General features: G+C 35.2%; 1 protein-coding gene across 17 annotated transcripts in view; it reads left to right on the forward strand.

Moving 5' to 3' along the window:
- Ssbp2 (single stranded DNA binding protein 2) overlaps positions 1 to 21640 on the forward strand; it is a 358415-nt gene that overhangs the window by 129569 nt on the left and 207206 nt on the right. For 8 of the 17 annotated variants that reach the window (XM_074077176.1, XM_074077179.1, XM_074077181.1 and 5 more), the window contains one exon: positions 16929 to 16990. The exons of 4 other annotated variants lie outside the window; for them this stretch is intronic. In XM_074077176.1, coding sequence (XP_073933277.1) covers positions 16929 to 16990 — 62 coding nt within the window. Of the gene's footprint in view, positions 1 to 2358; positions 2423 to 16928; positions 16991 to 17996; positions 18109 to 21640 lie in introns of all 17 variants that reach the window. 5 more of the 17 variants (XM_074077182.1, XM_074077186.1, XM_074077183.1 and 2 more) reach the window with 3 other exon arrangements.

The raw sequence follows: 21640 nt of genomic DNA on the forward strand, positions 1-21640 counted from the left end.
GTGATAATTCTATACATGTGCACAATGTCCCTTGAGCAAATTCACCCCCTCTATTGTATTTTCATTCCCCCTATTCTTCCTCCCCACTTTTTCAGTGTTTGGTGGGTTTTATTATGGTATCTTCATATATATGTGTAGTGTATTTTGATCCTTATCACCCCTCAGTGCCCTTTCCTTAGCCCTATTATACTTTTAAATTTTTGATCAGATTAATATTTTGGATATTTGGGTAAAACAAAATGTAGTTCTTATTAATAGCCCATGTTTATATTTCTTTTGGAAAGTGCTCCTTGAAATCACATGTGTCTAGTGATCTGACTGGTTTGGCCTCTACCAGATTAGGGATTTAGCAGGGAAGTCATTGTCCATAGTACCTTGCATGAGGTATAGTTTTTATAAGATTCATTTGCTCACCAAATAAACACATAAGTTAACAAAATACAGTCCTATTTCTAGTTAGCTTATATCAGTTAGTAAGACCTCTTTGTAAATTAGGAATTTGAGAAGTTTAGCCAAAATATGCAAAACTGTTGTTTTACCATAGAAAGAATATAAGCAGTATGTTGAAAATTTATTAAAATCAAAATAATTGAAATTTGGTGTATTTATGTTTCATTAAATCACTAATTAAAAAACTTTGGGGTTTGACCTTGTACCATCTTCTGTTTGATATTGCAGAGGAAGTGATTGAGATTGCAGAAATATTCTTAACTACTGCCAGCTTATAATATATTTTAAAGAAATAAAAGCCAGCTCTGGGGATTTAAACCTTTGATTTTAACACAATTGAGAACTTGATAAAACTTGATGAAAGGATTTACTGGTCTCCTTTTTTGTATCAAGGACATTTTTTTTATCTTGCAAAACTATAGTTACAATATTACAATTGTGATGTTAGCACTGAAAAAATTCATCCATCTTGATCAGATTTTCTCAGTCTTCCTTGTACTTGTGTGTATGCATGAGTATTAAATTCTATACAACTTTCTTTACAATTTTATCACGTGCATGGATTCACATATCTACTGCACTCCCACAGTCAAGGTGCAGAGCATTTCCATCACCATGTAGATCCTTACACTTGTATCAAGGACATTTTGAATTGGCTCAACTTGCTGAATCCTCAGGGGCTCCCAAGACTATATTTTCTCAAAACATTGTATCAGATACAATGGTTATTAAACTTCATCACAAATGGCAAATGTTGCTAATTTATTTAAAGAAGGTCAGGTATTTGGACTTGAATGGGTTTATGGATTGAGCAGATAACTAGATATATATTCATAGGCCCTGGGCTTCATGAAAAATAAAAATTGTTTTAGTGTTATTTGCTAGAAATAGAATTAGAATTTCAGCACATTTATACATTTTGACAGTTATTTACCATGATTTTTTTTTTCTGTCTACATTTAGAATACTAAACTGAAGATTCTTTGAATTGTTAGCCTGGCTGAATTTTACAAGTGAAGTCAGTTAAACTGAACAACTAGAGTAGACCCTTGGTGTCTCTGGGTATATGGTTCTAAGGAGACTGCCCTTGAGGAAAAACTGTGAATGCTTGGATGCACAGTTTAATTTAAAATTATTTAAATTTACCTGTACTGTATTACAGCAGGTCTGAGCATCCATAACTTGAAACTACAGGGAATAGACTACATTACTGTCACAAAATTACTGTTGTACACATTAATACTGCTCACCAAAAACTAGATCTTATTTCATGCTCTTTATCTTGACTACTGCAGATGCTTGATTCATTTTTCCCATAATACCACAAGACTTCCACTAAAGACAGGCTGCCTTTCAGCAAATCTAAAATTTTCACTTTATCACTTAAATTAAGCACTTTTCATGCATTTCTTTGGCTTGGGAGGATGACCATAACTTTTACCTTACTTTTGGAGCACCATTTGCTTTCTGGGAGGCATATTATCACAAAATTAAGGGCAGAGAAACACCTAGCAAATCACACAGTGTTTTAACACAACTGAAAAAGAGGTTATTGGAATCAACTGAACTGCATAATTCATGCTTGGGAAATTAATTTTTTTGTTTTTGAAATTTCATTTTTATTTATTATTGTTTTTTGACTGTGTTTAGTAAAAACTGTAATAAATCTGTGAATAGGGCAGTCTTAATGTAGTCTCACCAAAGAGAAACAATGTTTCTGAATTTTGGAGATGAATTTATGTGTTTCTTAGAACTATTCTTCACTTTTTTTTGGTTGCCAAATTCTGAATTGCACTATAAAAATATATTCTCATTATCTAAGTAACCAATATAGGGGAATGCTTAAGTTAATTGTGTAAATTTTCTATAACATTAAAGAATAAGTTAGACCTATTTGGACTTCCTTAGATAGACTTCAGAAGAAGCTGAAGAATGCCATTTAGATGGGAACCCCTGAACATAAAACAATCATGTATGTTTTTTGTGGATACTTATGAATGTAAAATATAGTAAAAGTTCTACAAGAATATATTTGCCAGACTAGTTATCTCTTGGAGTGGGGTCTTAAAGAGATGGAAGCAAATTTTATCTTTAGTTGTAGGAATTTTAAATGTATTTCAAAATATGTATATAAGAACATACTATTTTATAGTTATTTAAAAATAAAAATAATAAAAATGTATTTCTTGCCATTGCTGAGAACACCTTAGAGTTCTTAATAATTTTAATAGCTTGCTATTTCCTCCTTTATATTTTAGATTTCTGTGATATCTAGCAGCTTAAGTTTACCAGTATATACCATGAGGCTTCTGTCCTCAGGGCTTTACTGAGTGGTATATTCGTTCTACCTAAACTCTCCTCCTCTTCTCTACCTAAGCACATATATGTCTCTATTCCTAGGAAAGCTTTCTCTCTATAAGCTGATAGCATTGGGTCCTGTATATAAACCATGCTAGAAAAGTTTCCCTTTATCTTCTTGGTGAAAGGAAGCCTTTGGAAGTTTTAAAGTAAAAGATTAACATCATTAGGTCTGTACTCTGATATCTGTGTTACCTTTTTTCTTAGCTATGGACAGTACAAAAAAAAGAGAATGTTATATTTTAGGGCTCTGTACCCTACTTCTGGTTGTTTTCTTAGTTTTACTTGGAGCATGTGGAAAATTTATGGCTATTTATTGTAGAATGATTTCTTAATTAGTTTAGTTGTAAAGGACTAGCTTATCTAAATCCTCTCTAGTCTAGCTCCAGATTTTTACCTCATTCAGAACTGTTATACAAGGAACTTAAAATAGGGAGACCTACTTATTTAGGTTGATTATTATGATAAAAAATGATTGAAGTGGCACCAATTATTCAGATAGCCAACGTTCTCACTATGGTTCAAGGCTAAGTAGAATATTTCTTCCAATTTAAAAATTTTCTTAAAAGGACAAATGAGGATATGTGATTGACTGTGATGTTAATGAGCTATCCTGAATTGGGATTTACTGTGCTGGACTATTTCTCTCACTTTTGTAGGCTTGTTTTTATGGCTTAAGCTTGTGATAAGGTCAGATTGCAACTCAAGATACCATCTGAACAAGCAAAATGTGTTTCTCAGCAGCCCAATCTCTCACTTGGACTTAGCCTTTCTAAAAGTGATCAAAGTACATTGTATGCACATATGAAAATGTCATAATGAAACCTATTAAAATTTTGCTTAAAAAAGAGAGGAAGAAGGAGGGATAAGAAAGAATAACAGAGGGGGTGAATATGATCAAAGCGCATTATATACATGGAAATATCACAATGAGCCCCCTTTATACAACTAATATGCACTAATAAAAAAGAAGTCTTGAGCTGAAAAAAATAAAATAAATAGAAGTGCTGTTGACTTGGGCCATCAGAATGTTCTTGATGACTTTTGTTACTGCCTAGAGGAGTGGAGGACATAATTATTATTAGTCCAGCTCTTTTTTCTTTTGTAAATTAAAAAAACAACATTGTAGTACCAGTAAAAATCAAACCAGTTCTCTAACTAGGTTGTACTAAGTAGTTTAATGTTATCTCTGATTTATGATACATTTTAAACTACCACCTGAATCCTAAATATGATTTGCATGAGTTTTCACTTTCTTACTCCTAATGGGAGATTGACTACTCTTTAGAAATATTCTCAATACAGAATCTTTCTTCTATTTTATCTTTATTATCTTTCAACATTTATCAACTACAAGCAGAAGACTAAGAAATCTTTCCAATTCTTTATCAATTTTTGTTACTTTGGATTCATTGGAAGCTATCTCTTTCTTGGTTTTATTGTTTGAATGTACAAAAATAATTTCTGTAATTTTGTATGGTATTCATGTCTCAAAATGAGGCTATGTCATTAATAAATAAAATTAAGAATTAGAGTGTTGCAAAGGTTATAGATTTTTTCCTCTTCTTAAAGTTTTTACATTGTGTATGCTATATTACCAGCCCTTATTTGTCATAAGTGAGCCAACAAGTTACCCTGAAAGGGAAGCTTAAAAACATCTAATGATACTGAGAATACTGGCTATGTACGTGCAGAAGACTGAAACTAGACCCCCATCTCTCACCTTGTACAAAAGGCAACTCTAAATGAGTCAAAGATCTTAATGTAAAATATTGGAACTACTATAGGAAAGAATAGAGAAAACTCTGGAAGATACAGGCATAGATAATTATTTTCTGAATTAGACTCCAATTGCCCAGGAAAGAAGAGCAAGAATTAACAAAATGGGACTGCATCAAATTAAAAAGTTTATGCACATAAAAAAATCATTTACCAGAATCAAGAGACATTCTCCCAGAGAATGGGAGAAAAATCTTTGCCAGGTATTCAGCAGATAAGGGATTAATACCCAAAATGTACAAAAAGTTCAAAAAATTAAACAGCGGAACAAGTAATCCAATTAATAAATGGATATATAGACAGTTCTCAGAAGAAGAAATACTATGGCTAATAAATACATGAAGCAGTATTCAACATCCTTAGCCATAAAGGAAATGCTAGTCAAAACTACAGTAAGATTCCATCTTACCCTGATCAGATCATCAAGAAAACAAATGATAAATGCTGGTGAGGACACAGGGAAAAAGGAACCTTTATTCACTGTTGGTGAGAATATAAATTAGTCCAGCCATTATGGAATTAGTATGGAAGTTTCTCACAAAACTAAAAATAGACCTACTTCATGAGCCCACCAGGCATGTATCCAAAGGGGTATAAATCAATATACAAGAGAGATACCTGCATATTCATGTTTATTGCAGTTGTCTTCACAATAGCCCAACTATGGCATCAGCCAAGGTGCCCAACAACTGATGAATGGATAAAGAAAAAAATTCGCATACACACCATGGAATATTACTCAACTATAAAGAAAAAATGAAATTATATCATTTGCAGGACAATGGATGGAACTGGAGATCATCATGCTAAGCAAGATAAGCCAAGCTCAAAAGGCCAAATATCACGTTCTTATTCATGTAACCTAGACCTAAAATGATGATGACGACAATAATAAAAATAGGACATGAGTGTATATGGGGAACTGTCTGGGGCAGCAAGTTGGGGGGGTGGAGGAAAAGATACTGAGGGGTGAAGAGGATGAAAATACGCTACATACATACATGTAAAGGCAGCATAATGAGAGTCACCAAACACTGTTTGAAAGATGTGGCAAGAGGGAGAGGAGGAATGAGAATATAGTGGAGGAAATGAACTAGTTCAAGGTACATTATATGCATATATTGAATTGTCACAATGATCTCCCTCATTATGCATGATTAAGAAAATTAAAAAATTTTTAAATGCCACCAATAAGCAAACCAGAATAGAAGCTATCATATGAAAAAAACCCCAAACATCTAATTAATTCCTTCTTCTTGTTTTATTAGGAATGCTATTATTGAATACCATAGACTCTAAAGTTCTATCCTCTCTTTTACCTATATGAAAATAGAAAATAATAGTAATTATTTTCTAACCAGTTTTTTGAGCTTCAATTTGGAAGTACTATAGTATAGTATATAAAAGCAGTAGCTTTGGGCCAAACTGCCTGGGTTTGAATTATCCACATCTACTTACTTGGTTTTCTAAATTATAGAAAGAAGATAACTGTAATAATACTCTTGAGTTGTGCAGAGCTTTAAATGAATTAGTGCACATAAATGGCTTAGAATAGTGCTTGTTATGTAGTAAATTGTCAAAGTATTTGTTTTAAAAACTTGTGATTATCATTTTTCTATGTTGTATTGTCTTTTTTTAGAGTATGCATATCCTGTGTGTACACATATATGCCAAAAGCCTGTCATTTTCATTACCCACATTTCTCCGATTTTCATACCCTTTGTATGAAAATGGCTCCAGCCCTAGTCCCTAATATTTTTTTTAATTTTATTCATGTATGCATACAATCTTCGGGTCATTTCTCCCCCACCTCCTCCATTAACCGCCCCCCCCACCCTATCCCTCTCCCCCTCTACCCCCTTGCTTCCAGGCAGAAACTATTTTGCCCTTACCTTTAATTTTGTTGAAGAGAGAGTATAAGCAATAATAGGAAGGACCAAGGGTTTTTGCTAGTTGAGATAGGGATATCTATACAGGGAGTTAACTCACATTGCTTTCCTGTACATGTGTGTTACCTCCTAAATTAATTCTTCTCGAACTAACCTTTTCTGTAGTGCCTGGTCCCCTTCTCCTATTGGCCTCAGTTGCTTTTAAGGTATCTGCTTTAGTTTCTCTGCATTGAGGGCAACAAATGCTATCTATTTTTTTGGGTGTCTTACCTATCCTCATATCTCCCTTGTGTGCTCTCGCTTTATCATGTGATCAAAGTCCAATCCCCTTGTTGTGTTTGCCCTTGATCTAATGTCCACATCCTCACTCAGGATGATGTTCTCCAATTCCATCCATTTACCTGCGAATGATAACATTTCATTCTTCTTCATGGCTGCATAAAATTCCATCGTGTATAAATACCACATTTTCTTAATCCATTCATGAGTAGAGGGGATCTTGGCTATTTCCATAACTTGGCTATTGTGAATAGTGCCGCAATAAACATGGGTGTGCAGGTGCCTCTGGAGTAACCTGAGTCACAGTCTTTTGGGTATATTCCCAAAGGTGGTATTGCTGGATCATATGGTAGATCTATGTTTAGATTTTTAAGAAGCCTCCAAATTTTTTCCCAGAGTGCTTGTACTAGTTTGCATTCCCACCAGCAGTGTAAGAGGGTTCTTTTTTCCCCGCATCCTCGCCAACACCTGTTGTTAGTGGTATTGCTAATGATGACTATTCTAACAGGGGTGAGGTGGAATCTTAGTGTGGTTTGCATTTCCTTTATTGCTAGGAATGGTGAGAATTTTTTCAAGTTTTTTTTGGCCATTTGAATTTCTTCTTTTGAGAAAGTTCTGTTTAGTTCACTTGCCCATTTCTTTATTGGTTCATTAATTTTGGGAGAATTTAGTTTTTCAGTTCCCTATATATTCTGGTTATCAGTCCTTTGTCTGATGTATAGCTGGCAAATATTTTCTCCCACTCTGTGAGTGGTATCAGTTTAGAGACCATTTCTTTTGTTGAGCAGAAGCTTTTTAGTTTTATGAAGTCCCATTTATCTATGCTATCTCTTAGTTGCTGAGCTGCTGGGGTTCCATTGAGAAAGTCCTTGCCTATACCTATTATTTCCAAAGTATTTCCTACTCTTTCCTCTACCAACTTTAGAGTGTGGGGTCTGATATTAAGATTCTTGATCCACTTTGAGTTAATATTGGTATAGGGTGATAAACATGGTTCTAGTTTCAGTTTTTTTCAGACTGCTAACCAGTTTTCCCAGCAGTTTTTGTTGAAGAGGCTGTCTTTTCTCCATCGTATATTTTTAGCACCTCTGTCAAAGACAAGTTGGTTATAGTTGTGTGGCTTTATATCTGAGTCCTCTATTCTGTTCCACTGGTCTTCATGTCTGTTTTTGTGCCAGTACCATGCTGTTTTTATTGTTATTGCTTTGTAACATAATTTGAAGTCGGGTATTTTGATACCGCCAGCATTGTTCTTTTGACTGAGTATTGCCTTGGCTATTTGTGGCCTCTTGTGTTTCCATATAAATTTCACAGTAGATTTTTCAATCTCTTTAATGAATGTCATTGGAATTTTGATGGGAATTGCATTAAACATGTAGATTACTTTTGGGAATATAGACATTTTTACTATGTTGATTCTACCAATCCATGAGCATGGGAGATCTCTCCACTTTCTATAGTCTTCCTCAATCTCTTTCTTCAGAAGTTTATAGTTTTCCTTGTAGAGGTCATTCACATCCTTTGTTAGGTTTACACCTAGGTATTTGATTTTTTTGAGGCTATTGTAAATGGAATTGTTTTCATATATTCTTTCTCAGTTTGTCATTTTTAGTGTATAGAAATGCTAATGATTTTTCTATGTTGATTTTATATCCTGCTACCTTGCTATAGCTATTGATGGTGTCTAGGAGCTTTTGAGTAGAGTTTTTTGGGTCTTTAAGGTATAGGATCATATCATCTGCAAATAGGGATATTTTGACAGTTTCTTTACCTATTTGTATTCCTTCTTCTTGCCTAATTGCTCTGGCTAGGAATTCTAGTACTATGTTGAATAGGAGTGGCAATAGTGGGCATCCTTAGTTCCTGATTTTAGAGGGAATGGTTTCAGTTTTTCTCCGTTAAGTATAATGTTGGCTGTAGGTTTATCATATATAGCTTTTATAATGTTGAGGTACTTTCCTTCTATTCCTAGATTTCTTAGAGCTTTTATCATGAAATGGTGTTGGATCTTATCAAAGGCTTTTTCTGCATCTATTGAGATGATCAAGTGGTTGTTTTCTTTGCTTCTGTTAATGTGGTTTATTATGTTTACTGATTTTCGTATGTTGAACCACCCCTGCATTCCAGGGATGAAGCCTACTTGGTCGTGGTGAATGATCTTTTTGATGTGTTGTTGAATTCATTTTGCCATTATTTTGTTGAGGATTTTTGCATCAATATTCATTAAGAAGATTGGCTTTATTTATGCCAATCCCAGGAGTGAGCTTAACACTTACATAGCCCCGCAGGGTTTGTTTACTTAGAGTTCTCCTGGGCGCCATCGCCACTGCTACAAGCTTTCCCCTTTCCAAGCACACTGGGGGAAGTGACACTGCACCTGCTTTCTCAGGCCAGCGTGTTTATTTACAGTTCACGTGGGAAGTGACACTTCCCTCCTCTCCTGTGGAGTTTTCCTCCCACCGCCACTTTTATAAACTTTCCTGCTCCTAGTTTCTGGGCTTGTGTCACCGCTCCTGCCTTTTCCTGCTGGCTTGTTTATTTACAGTTCCTTGAGGGATTCCCCTCCCTCTCTGTTCGGTGCCCAGGGCGCTCCGCCCTCTTTGCTACATGTCTTTTTTGTTGTTATTGCTTATTATTCAGTTTTTTTTTCTTTTTTCCCTGGATGGGGGTCAGTCTGTCTAGGGGGCTATGCTAATCTGGCCCAGGGTTGTCTATGGGATATTGCATGCCACTTAGCTCGCCTTGTGGTCTGCGTCTTCCCAGGCAGTCTGGGAGCTGGCGTCTGGCAGTGGTATGGGAGCCCTTCTGGTTTCTCTGTTTAACATGAAGTGGGGTGCTATGCGTGGGCTGGGGATGTGGAGGAGTCAAAGTTTTGCCTCTTCTTGGTGGTTTTTCCTGTACTGTGTATCTCCAGTGTCTCTCCAAGATTTTACTTTAGGAAGCACACTTTGTGCTTCCTCCTTCTAGCTGCCATCTTGCTAATGATTTTTCTATGTTGATTTTATATCCTGCTACCTTGCTATAGCTATTGATGGTGTCTAGGAGCTTTTGAGTAGAGTTTTTTGGGTCTTTAAGCTATAGGATCATATCATCTGCAAATAGGGATATTTTGACAGTTTCTTTACCTATTTGTATTCCTTTTATTCCTTCTTCTTGCCTAATTGCTCTGGCTAGGAATTCCAGTACTATGTTGAATAGGAGTGGAGATAGTGGGCATCCTTGTCTAGTTCCTGATTTTAGAGGTAATGGTTTCATTTTTTCACCATTAAGTATAATGCTGGCTGTAGGTTTGTCACATATAGCTTTTATGATGTTGAGGTACTTTCCTTCTATTCCTAGTTTTCTTAGAGCTTTTATCATGAAATGGTGTTGGAGCTTATCAAAGGCTTTTTCTGCATCTATTGAGATGATCAAGTGGTTTTTGTCTTTGCTTCTGTTAATGTGGTTTATTAGGTTTATTGATTTTCATAGTTCTATTTTCATCAGGTCTATTTGGTGTTCTGGAGGTCTCTGCACCTGTGTAGGGATTGATTTCTCTAGATTTGGAAATTTTGTGTAATTATTTTGTTGAATATATTAAATATTCCCTTTGCTTGCACCTCTTCTCCTTCTTCAATGCCCACGATTCTCACGTTTGGTCTTTTGATGGAGTCAGTAAGTTCTTGCATTTTCTTTTCACAGGTCTTGAGTTGTTTAACTAATAGTTCTTCAGTTTTTCCTTTAATTACGATTTCATGTTCCAGTTCTGAGATTCTGTGTTCTGCTTATTCTATTTTGCTGGATTGGCCTTCCATTTTAATTTGCATTTCTGTTTCATTCTTTTTTCTTAGATTTTCCATATCCTGAGTCGCTTCCTCTATAATACTGTCTGTTTTCGTCCTGAGTTCATTTATCTCTTTATTTATTGTGTTCTTTGTTTCACTTTGGTGTTTATACAATGCTTCTATAGTTTCTTTATTTGTTCTTGTGCTTTCTCAAATTCTCTATTTTTGTTGTCTAGGAATTTCTTGAATGTCTCCTGTACATTTTGGTTGACCATATTCAGTATCATCTCTTTGAAATTCTCATTGATTACTTGCAGGATTTCTTCTTTAAGGATGTTCTTATGTGCTTCATTGGTTTCTTTGGCATAGTTTATCTTCGTTTTGTTGAAGTCTGGATATGAGTATCTGTTTTGTTCATTTCCCTCTGGTTCCTGTACTAATTTATTAATGGGGGGAAACTGGTTTCCCTCTTTTTTCCATCTTCCCTTCATTGCCCTTGCTATTGTTACTGTCCCTGTACTGTGTGCAGTTACCAATCCCTAATATTGTAGGTTATCTCAAGTCTTCCCCAACACTTCTGAGCCTTAATGGGGATGCTTAGGGTTCTCTTACTCTAATTTCTTACTTTTATTGAGTTTTAAGGTCCCACTGTGCTTCTCCTTATGCCTGACCTCTGCTCTGTCTGAAGTTCTGTTTCCCTCACAGCTGCAAAGCTCCATTAACTCATTTTTCTTGTGTATAGGAGATTCTTGCAGGAGAGGCTCCTGGATATCTGAAAGAATTATTCATTGTGTGGGCTGTGACATTAAATATTAGACACAACTGGCCTTAAGTTTTTTTTTTTTTTTTATCTTGCTGCAAAGAATTTCTTACTAGGTGTTTTCCTGGGGGGTGTCATTTGCCTTCCATCTTATTGACTCCTTGCAATCTCTCCCATTTTTTCCTATTCTGAATCCTCCAAGATATCCCAAACTTCTTCCTGAGATATCAGTAGCAGCCTCCTAAATGGTGAATATTGAGTATTTGTTTTCCTCTGTGCAATCCTTTCCTTTTGTATCATTCCTGGGGGTCTCTGTATTCCTAAGTCAAAGAATAAAAATAAAAATCAAAAACAAAAATAGAAAGGATCTATTAAAAAGTTTTCCCTTAATACAACAGTTTTCTTTAAGAGGACTTCTTCCTTCCAAAACAAAACAATATTGTCCAATAAAACACTCTGTGAGCTGGGCACCAATGTTTCACACTGGTAATCCTAGCTGCTCAGGAGGCAGAGATTAGTAGGATTGCAGTTCGAGGCTAGCCCAGGCAAATAGTTCGCAAGACCTTATCTCAAAAAAACCCATCACAAAAAAGGGCTGGCAGAGTGGTTCAAGGTGTATGCCCTGAGTTCAGACTCCAGTACCACAAAAAAAAAAAAATAGTTCTGTGATTATGGAAACAATACCTCGGCTGTTGTTTATATAGCTGTTTTTTTTCATGATTCAGTGTTTGGTTCTGGATTTACATAGAAATGCTGAATGTGTTAGATTATATGGTAGAGACAGAATAATCACAGACAAGGCCCTCCTGCAGAATATGGTATAAGAAAGTGTCTTGAGGTTTACATCAAAGTTATAGGTCAATAGAGCCTGATATTTTAGGGGTATTTTTTTTAGCCATTTCTCAACACCACTGATTATTAATACATGTTAGTTAAAAATAAATATATACATGAATGTAATTTTAAAATTACTCTTTCCTAGAAGATAGTAATAAGCTTGGTGTGATTTATTTCATATAAACACACCTGAATGCACACAGCCACATGTACACTTTTTTTCAAATGGAAAAGATTTTATACTATACATATTATTCTCCAACATTCGAACTTGAAAAACCAGTAGAGCATGGCCTTCTTTCCATGTAGATACATCTCATTCTTTTTAATGGTTCAACACTGCCCTGTAGTGTGTAAGTATAAAAATTTATTTTATATTCATTACTGGTGAGTGTTTTTTCTAACAATGTGGCAGTGAATATGGCTTGGCTTTTTATAGTTCAGGTTCTCTCTTGCTGTTTCTTAAGTACCTTTTCTGCTTTTATAAACAAGAAATATCTGGAATAGTGATTTGTTTGGAGGCAGTGATATTATTCACTATGGAAGCATATTCCTAGGTAGAACCATCCTTTCTTTGGAACTAAGTGTTGTTCATTTAGTAACTATAAAAAGGGTGGCTTCTGTGTTTTATATGATAGGTCAAATTCTAGGTATTTCTGCATAGATTTTTACCTTAAAGTGAGAAAAATGAACTCTCCTCACTATACAGTAAAACAAACAAACAAACAAACAAACATGTGGCTGAGAGCACTGGTGTATGTGAAGCAGTTTGTGTTTCTCTAAGAAATAATAAGATGTAGTTTTTTAAAAAATATACATTGATTACTGTCAGACTTCCTCTCATAAAAGTCCATATCAAATAAAAGCCATACAGGGGGTTCCTTAGAGTACTTTATCTCCTGAAATAGCTGGTGATTGACTGTGGAAGTGCACAAAGGGGATTGTTTGGTGACTGATGTGGTGCAGTGGGGCTCATTAGACTGCCAGTCCAATCCTACCTCAAACACACCTTGCATCAAAGCCTGGTGATACTACTTTAACTCCACTAATTTCACATTATTTTTCTTTTAATTAAGAATAGTACTTAATTAGAAATGTCTTCTTTATTTCATGGGCATATTCTGTAAAGTCAAGATGAACCAAGATGAAATATAAGAACACTGCTTCAAAAAACTTGCTGTTCCTATGATTAGGTTAATTCCAGTAATCAGGAGTATTAGTGTATTTGGAGCACATGTGTGAAGTTATACTCTTTAAGGGCCTTTCAAGAAGACATCAGCTAAGGCAAAACACAGAGATGAAGGAGACAGAGGTTTTTAACTAAATTATGACTTTAGCAGGACATCAGATTAACTAAATTATCAGATTAAATTATCAGCAAAAATGTGACTTAGATATACAAATTATTTGTGTTACTAAGGAGAATTCAAATTAGTATCTGGCTTATAGTTATGTATTGTGTTCTAGTTTATTACTCATATTCATTCTTTTTTTTTGTTGGCAGTAGTGGGGTTTTGAACTCAGGGCTTCATGCTTACTAGTCAGGGTCTCTACCACTTAAGTCATGCTTCCAACCCATTTTTGCCTTAGTTATTTTTTTGCATACAATCTTGCATTTTTGCCCAAGGCTAGCCTCCAACCACAATCCTTATGATGTTTGCCTCCCAAGTAGCTAGGATTACAGATGAGCACCACCATACCCAGTCCCCATATTTAGACTTTCTCATGTTGTTAACTCCTAGATGTTCTTCATTTAGCTCTCTTAAAATAGCTATCACATTTTTAATCTTTAGAAAAATTTCTCCATGTTTTTTGAGAGCAAATTGCTTGTTTATTTCAAAGTTTTCATTGCCTTACACTTTATGTACTTAAGAACTTAAAAAAAAGTCCTACCAGTGTCAGTGATTTTAATTGTACTTAAATTTTTCCATCTTTTTCTTAACCCCTCCTCCCATTTTAGGCCATTTTCCAAGTTTCTGTTTCAAAGCTTTTTAAAAGAACTTTTGGTATAAGAAAAAGAATAACTTCTTCCATAGTAGATGATGGAAAGAATTCCTTGGTTATTTCTGACCTTTATAATTACAGTTGTTTACTTCTTCTTAGTATTAAGGGCCTATGAACATATTTTGCTCTTTGGGGTAGTATTAATTTTTTATTAGTTAAATTAAGAAACTAAGTCATATACATAAATTTTTTTAGCTCTTTCTGGATCACATTATTTAAAACTGTAACTCATTTCACTGACTTCCTGCCCTTTTTACATTCCTTCACTTCTTTGTTCACCTCTGTAGCACTGTCACCTTCTAAAAAAACACAATTTGCTTTCCCCTTGTTTGTTTATGGTCTATCTTCCCAATAAGGTAATCTCCCTGAAGGAAGGGATTTTTATCTTTTGTGTTTACTACTATTAAATATGCTATATAAATAGCCATTCAGGTTTCCGATTTCTAAATTTACTTTGTAAAATGTATGTAGTCTGAACTTTTAATCTTTTTGAGATATTGACCTTGTTTTCAATTTTTATTATGGTGAACTCCAAGTCATCTGAAATGTAAATAGTTGGAAAATAAATATCACTGTATATTTTTATCAAAGATACACTTCTCTTTATTTCTACCCCCTCAAATCAGGAGTGTATTTAAAAACTCAGTCCTTATGGTATAATTTAGTCTACATTATTCAGCCCAATCTTTTGCAAATTTCTGGGTCAGTAGTTATACCTGATGCTCATATTGATGTTAATAATGGAGAGATTTTGATGTATCTTAAGATCATAAAATGCCTTCTGATCACCAAAAAGAGGAAAGAAAAACTTAAAAAATTGAATTCTCCCATTGGGACATTATGTTAAGTGAAGTAAGTCAGATACCAAAAGACAGATACTGCATGTTCTCACTCACTTGTGAAAGTTTAAAAACTGATCTCATAGAAATAGTGAGTAGGATAGTGGTTACCAGATCCTGGATAGAGTGTTGGGGGTTCAAGTGTACATTTGGATAGGAGAAATAACTTCTGGTGTTCTCTACCACGAGAGGATAGCTATGATTGACAATAATTAATTGGATATTTCAAAATAGCTTGTAAAGAAGATCTCAAATGTTCCCAACACAAAGAAATGATAAATGTCTGGATGAAAGAGGTGCCTATTACTTGGTCTTAACATTACACATTGTATTCATGTATTGAAATGTCATATTGTACCCCATGAATATATATATATATATATATATATAATTACTATGTGTCAATTAAAATTATACATATATATACATATAAAACATTGAATTCTTTTTAGGATGCAATTTTTTAATGGTCCTCTGAATTTCATGAATGATAGTTAACAAAACACTAGTTATAAGTTATTTTAAATAAATAAAAGCTTAATTTTGTTTAAATGATTTATTTCTCCCATTTCTACCAGAAGTATAGACAATTATTTCTTAGTTCTATCTTTGATTGCTCTTTTCTCCTGGTTGTATCTATGATTTCCACAAAGGTTTTACGTTATGACTAGTAAAGCTAAATTTTGTTTGGTATGCACCTAAATACTTGAATATTTTAATATGGAATATCATTGGAATTTTGTGAGTGCTGGTGATAGTGATGCTAGAATAGATTTTTAAAATAGGGTTACTTTTCTGGGCAATAGAAAAATAATCATAGCATCTAGTAGTTATCAGGCACTTATTACAGATTTTCATGTACTAACCAGTTTATTCCCCATAACAACACTTTGAGCACCCATTTATAGATGAGGAAACTGAGGCACAGAATACTTACTTAAATCTTAACACTGAAGTCTTCTCAGTTCATACAGCTAGTATACAGGGAAGCTAAACTTTATGCTCATGCCTCATTCTGCTTAAAAGGAATTCGTCTTTAATATTCTTACTTCATGAGGAGCTGTGCATTGTGTTATATAAATTAGAATCCAGACATGCTAATTAAAAGCACATAAAATATTTAGTAGAGAGAATGCAATGTATGGACATAACTAAACAGATTTTTTAAAAAAGGGAACACAAGTTATAAAGTTTTTTAAAAAAGGGAACACAAGTTACATAAAGTTAATCATTGCCACAAGCAATCACTAGGGCTGGGAAACCAAAATAAAGAGGTTATAATTATCAAAAAATTGGAAGAGAAACTTCTCACAGCTGAGTCTTAAACCTTAAGGAGAGAGTACTGTCTGGTGCTGGTACCTTAAGAAATTAGAGCAGTTTTGTGGGCTTCAGGTCTCTGGGGAGAGGCTGCTCAACTGTGTGAATGCTTCTGACTGGGCATGAAGGGACTGGTTCTGGTTGTGTTGGAAACACGAGAGGACCCAGCTCTTACCTTTCCTGAAATAAACTGATGCTGTTGGGGCATCTCTGACAGGGCTAGTAGGGGACAGGAAGCATACCCCTTTTCCACTTTTCCTACTTCCAGTTTCCCTCAAGAGGCTCTCTTAGTTTATGGGACTTAATGGGAAACCATTTAATGAAGGTCTGAGGTAATGTATGGATCTGCAGCATCAGTATCTTAAAGAGCCCAGAAAGATGAATTTGGAGTTAAGAGATGAAAGCTTAGTAAACTGGCACAGTAGGAAGCAAGTTCATGGAGATAGAATGGTGACATCTCTCAAACACTCATTCAGTCTACAAATCACTAAGTAAAATTAGTATTTAGAAATCTTGAGTAAAGAATACTATGAAAATGATGAAAAACTTAAAAATTACCATGGTATTTTAATGAGAAAAGCATTGCTTTATAATATGTGTTTGGGGAAAGTATCATTAGGAAAGGACTTAATATCTTTTTTATTCATTTTAGATAAGATGGGAAAAAAACATCACATTGGGGGAACCACCAGGATTCTTACATTCTTGGTGGTGGTAAGTATCATTTATTCTGTTTTTACTAGATTGATACTGCATTCCAGTAGGCCTGCACTATATTTGTTTATGATCATGCTTCTTTTATTTTTAATTTCCTAAACTGTTTTATGAAAGGTAGCACTTTTAAAAAACAAAAACTCAAAGCCAGCATTAATGTTACTAAATTAAAGCTACTACTGTTGAGTCAAGATGGAATTGAAGTTAGTATGTGGAATCTCTAACTGTAAGTATGATTATTGTATTATTATTAGTTTGCTAGGGCTACTATAAGAAAAATACCATAGAATGGGTGGCTTAAACAGTGGAAACTTATTTTCTCACAGTTTTCTAGGCTAGTTCAAGATCAAGGTACCAAAATGGTTGGTTTCTGATGAGGATCTCTTGCTGGCCAGTAGACAACCACCTTCTTGTTATGTCCTTAAATGGTACGGGGAGAGAGAAAACAAACTTTCTGTCTCTCTGGGTTTTGTTTTTAGGCAGACTCTCTCAGACTGGCTTCCAACTCAATCCTTCTACCTCAGCCACCTGAGCACTGGAATTATAGATGCATGCCACTGTGCCCAACTCTCTGTGTCTCTTATTATTTTTATTTCAGTGGTACTGGAGTTTGATCTCAGGACCTTGAGCTTACTAGGCAGGCATGCTACCACTTGAGCCATGCTTCTAGCCCTTGTTACTTTAGTTATTTTTTTGGATGGGGTCTCACTTTTTGCCCAGGTTGGTCCACAATTCCCTATTTTTTTTTTTATCCAAGTAGCTGAGATGACAAGCACATGCAACCATGCCTGGATATTTGTTGAGATGGAGTCTCATGCACTTTTTGCCTAGGCTTGCCTCGAACCATGATCCTCCTGATCTCTGTCTCCAGAGTAGCTAGGATTATATCCATGAACTACTGTGCCTAGCCTCTGTGCCTCTTCTTCTAAGGACCTTCTTAAAGGTCTCTTCTTATCATGTAGGCCCTACCCTCATTACCTCAACTAAACATATTTGTTTTCCAAAGGATCCATCTAAAAATACCATCACTTGGGGAGTTAGAATTTCAACATATGAATTTGGAGGGAGGAATACAATTCAGCCCATGGCAGATTTCCTTTCTCATCTTCCAGTGGCAAGTAAGGGTGGCATTTTTTCTTTGTTTTCTGCTTACTGACTAGTTACAAGATTACTTTCTGTGAAATGGGCTACAAGTTGTCATAATGCTAGACCACTATATAAGCAATCATAAGCTTTGGCACACCAGCCATCTGTTTCTTTGTTGAACTCTCACTTTTCTTGGGGGGATTGGGAGTGGAAGATAATGATTTAACTGGCACCTTCTATAATAGGCCAATCCTATCCTCAAATAACAGCCACTCATCAAACAAAAAAATTCCAAGACGAAGAGAGGAATAAGTTATAAATAAGCAGGTGCTAGAATAAGTTTATCTTCATTTTCTTAGGATGGAAAAGTATATTCATGAGAGCAGTTTCTTGATACAGTGCTCAGCAGATACTGAACTATTTAAATAGATTTTTGGCTTTTTTTTTTTTTGCCTTGAAAAAGAACCTTTCATACTTTCATATCTCTCTATTTCTACCATGTGGTGGTGGTGCCTCTTTAAGTTTTATTTACTCATTAAGCTTTAAGCAAATTTCTTTTTCAAACCTAGTAAAATTTATTGATTGTCAACAAATACCACTGAGTCCCTCGCATGGTCCATGTGCTATACTTAATACTATGGACATACCAGTGAATAAAAAAGACACACATTCCTACTCACTTGCTGATGACAGTCTACTGGGGAAAACAAATGGCTCCATAAGCATAAGAAAGATGGAGGAGATGCAGAGTACTACGTAGATAATATTTTACTTGAAGGAGTTGTTATCTAAGCCAAGTCCTTTGGTAACCAGAGAAATATGAAAATTAGAGAATGGGAGTGTTCAGGATAGATCACTCCATCTGCAAGGCCCAGAGGTAAAGGGAAGGAGAATATAATGTGTAGGGAGAGTGGAAAGAAAAGGCGGTACTATGATTAGGGATGAGGTTGGATTAGCGAACTGAAAGTTTTAATTTAGTTAAAAACATGATACATGCAAGTAGGAGAGTAGGAGAGTAATCATGTCAATATACATCACCCTAGTTTTATAGTGTACATAATAGATGGAACAGGAATAAGTTCAAAAGCAGAGAAGCACTTAGGAAGCTATGGCAGTGAAGGGTAAAAAATGGCTGCCTGAGCTAGTGGCTAATCAACAAGAAAGAAGTGAAGTGAATGAATGTGGAGGATGTAAATCTTGAGGTATCATTGGCAGGCTTTTGTGAAGAGTACAGCTTCTTAGGCATGCTGAAATGGAAATACATGCTAAGTGGGGATGTTTAGCAGCAGCTGGTTATATGAATGTGATGTTCAAAAGAGAGGAAGATGAGTGAATGTATTTCTTTCTGTGAGTGAAGAGAGAAGTGAGTCTGTGCAGAACTCTTCCATCATTAATATTTAAGGGATGAAGAGGAAGAGGAGGCTCTGAAGGAGGCAGAAGACCTAGCTAAAGAGGTGGAAGGAAAACCAGGAAAGTACAGCCTCTAAGAAAAAAAAAAAAAAAGGGAGGGTTTGAGAAGAAAGTTTACTAGCACTAGTGGGGGATGGTAAATAATAGCATTTTTAGGATTTAGTGAAAAGGCCAGGAAGATGCAAAATAAGTAATGAGACAGGAAGCCAGAGTTCCAGATTGAGAAGTGACTGGGAAGTTGGGAAGTTGGAAATGTTGGATAATGTCAGAGCCTTCAAAAGGTTCAGCTATGATGAGAAGTAAAAAGTGATACCTGGAGGAGTATAAAGATTTGAGAGGGAAGGTTTTCATTTTAGTTGGGAAAGATACTAGCATGTTTAGATTTTATAGGAGGAGGCAATAGAGAGGTAGAGGTTGAAGATACAAGGAGAGGAGGGATAATTAGTAGTGTAAACCCCCAAGGAGGTGAGGGAGAAGGAGAATCTAACATACAAGTGTTGGAAGGTAAAAGAAAGTTTCATCTCTACCATTATGGTGAGGTGAAATTTGTAGATTTGATGACAGGAAATTCAGTTTTTATTCTGTTGGCTTTTGTTTTCTCTGTAAAGTCAGATATGAGGACTTCTGTTGAGAGTAGTGAAGGTAATAATGGTGTTTTTTTTTTTTTAGGAGTAAAGAATGATCTTTAAAAATATTTTAAATATTTCTATGAGAACTGAATAGGAACACACAAAAAATTGTTAGACAGTGTTTAAGGCCAGTTAATATTGGTGCATATAAATTTACTATGACACAAGTATGCACAGATGTGTCTTTTCTTCATCTTCGGTGGTAATTGCTAGAGCAGATATTTGCATGGACAAGCTAGGCTTCTTATATCATTTTCTTTCTTTCTTTTGTGTTTCTTTATCAGAAGCATTTCCTGTCTAGTGCCTTATATCCTCATTACTGAGGATCTTCTTTTAAAGAAGGAAATAAAAGTTTTCTTCCAGTGCCATGTATATGGTTTCCTTGGTACATTATTTAATGTCATCATCTTTTTAATCTCTCTCCTGAAAGCATACCTCACTAGAAGTCCTGCGGTGAATGGAACCACACTTGGTCAGTTGTGGTTGTGGGTTTCCCCTGTTTGTCTCATATACATATATGGCAGGAACAGGTGCAGTCCTTTGAGTGTTGTTCCTGTATTTGGAACAACCGTTAATTACAGTTAAGCACCAACATTGTGCTGTTTTCCTGGGGTTTAAGACCAATTTCTTGTATAATATTATAAAATAGTTCTTATTTTATATCATATGCATTTATGATATCTAGGTCTAGACTATAAATTCTAAACTACTTTCTGAATGTCATTGAGTCTTCTCATCTGTTGACACCTTTACGTTATGTTTCAATTAGGTCTATGGTGGCATAAGTAAACCGTCTAAGACATCTATCCATGTGAGATCAGTAGATTAACACAACAGAGTGAGGATTTTAAGATTTTTCCATTATAGCACTAATTTTATTTCTTGCAGCTATTTCTCTTTTGCTACCTTTTTCAAGAACTTAACATATATTCTATACTATGATGGTTGATAATAACTTACTGCATACTTTGGCCTTTTGTTTCTACTAGATTGAGCTTTTTTTGTCCTCAGCAGTCAGAAGGTACAGCTTTGAATTCTGCCAGTGTTTTTCCTTTTTCTATAGCTCTTATATTCAGAGGAGCTCGCTCATCTTGGCTTTGATCTTTTAAGTAACTTAATTTGGAGATATCAAATTTTTCTTCTTCTTTTTTTTTTGGTGGTACTGGGGTTTGAACTCAGGCTTTTTACTTGCAAAACAGGTGTTCTACTACTTGAGCCATACCTCCAGTTCATTTTACTCTGGTTATTTTGGAAATGGAGGTCTCATCAACTATTTGTCCCGGGTAGCCTTGAACCATGATCCTCCCAATCTTAGCCTTCCACATAGCTAGGGTTGTAGACATGAGCCACCAGAGCCTGACTTGAAATAAATTCTAAATAATTGGCACATGAGAATTTCCAGACTGTATTTGTTCAATTTAATCAAGCACACACAAAATAATACAGGAGCAGTATTTTTAAATGTTTTTAATTTGTTTACCCTACAAATGTTATACTTTTTGAAGTTCACACTTCCTTTGAAGTC

The sequence above is a fragment of the Castor canadensis genome, chromosome 6 (assembly GCF_047511655.1).
Source record: "Castor canadensis chromosome 6, mCasCan1.hap1v2, whole genome shotgun sequence".
Classification (NCBI taxonomy): domain Eukaryota; kingdom Metazoa; phylum Chordata; class Mammalia; order Rodentia; family Castoridae; genus Castor; species Castor canadensis.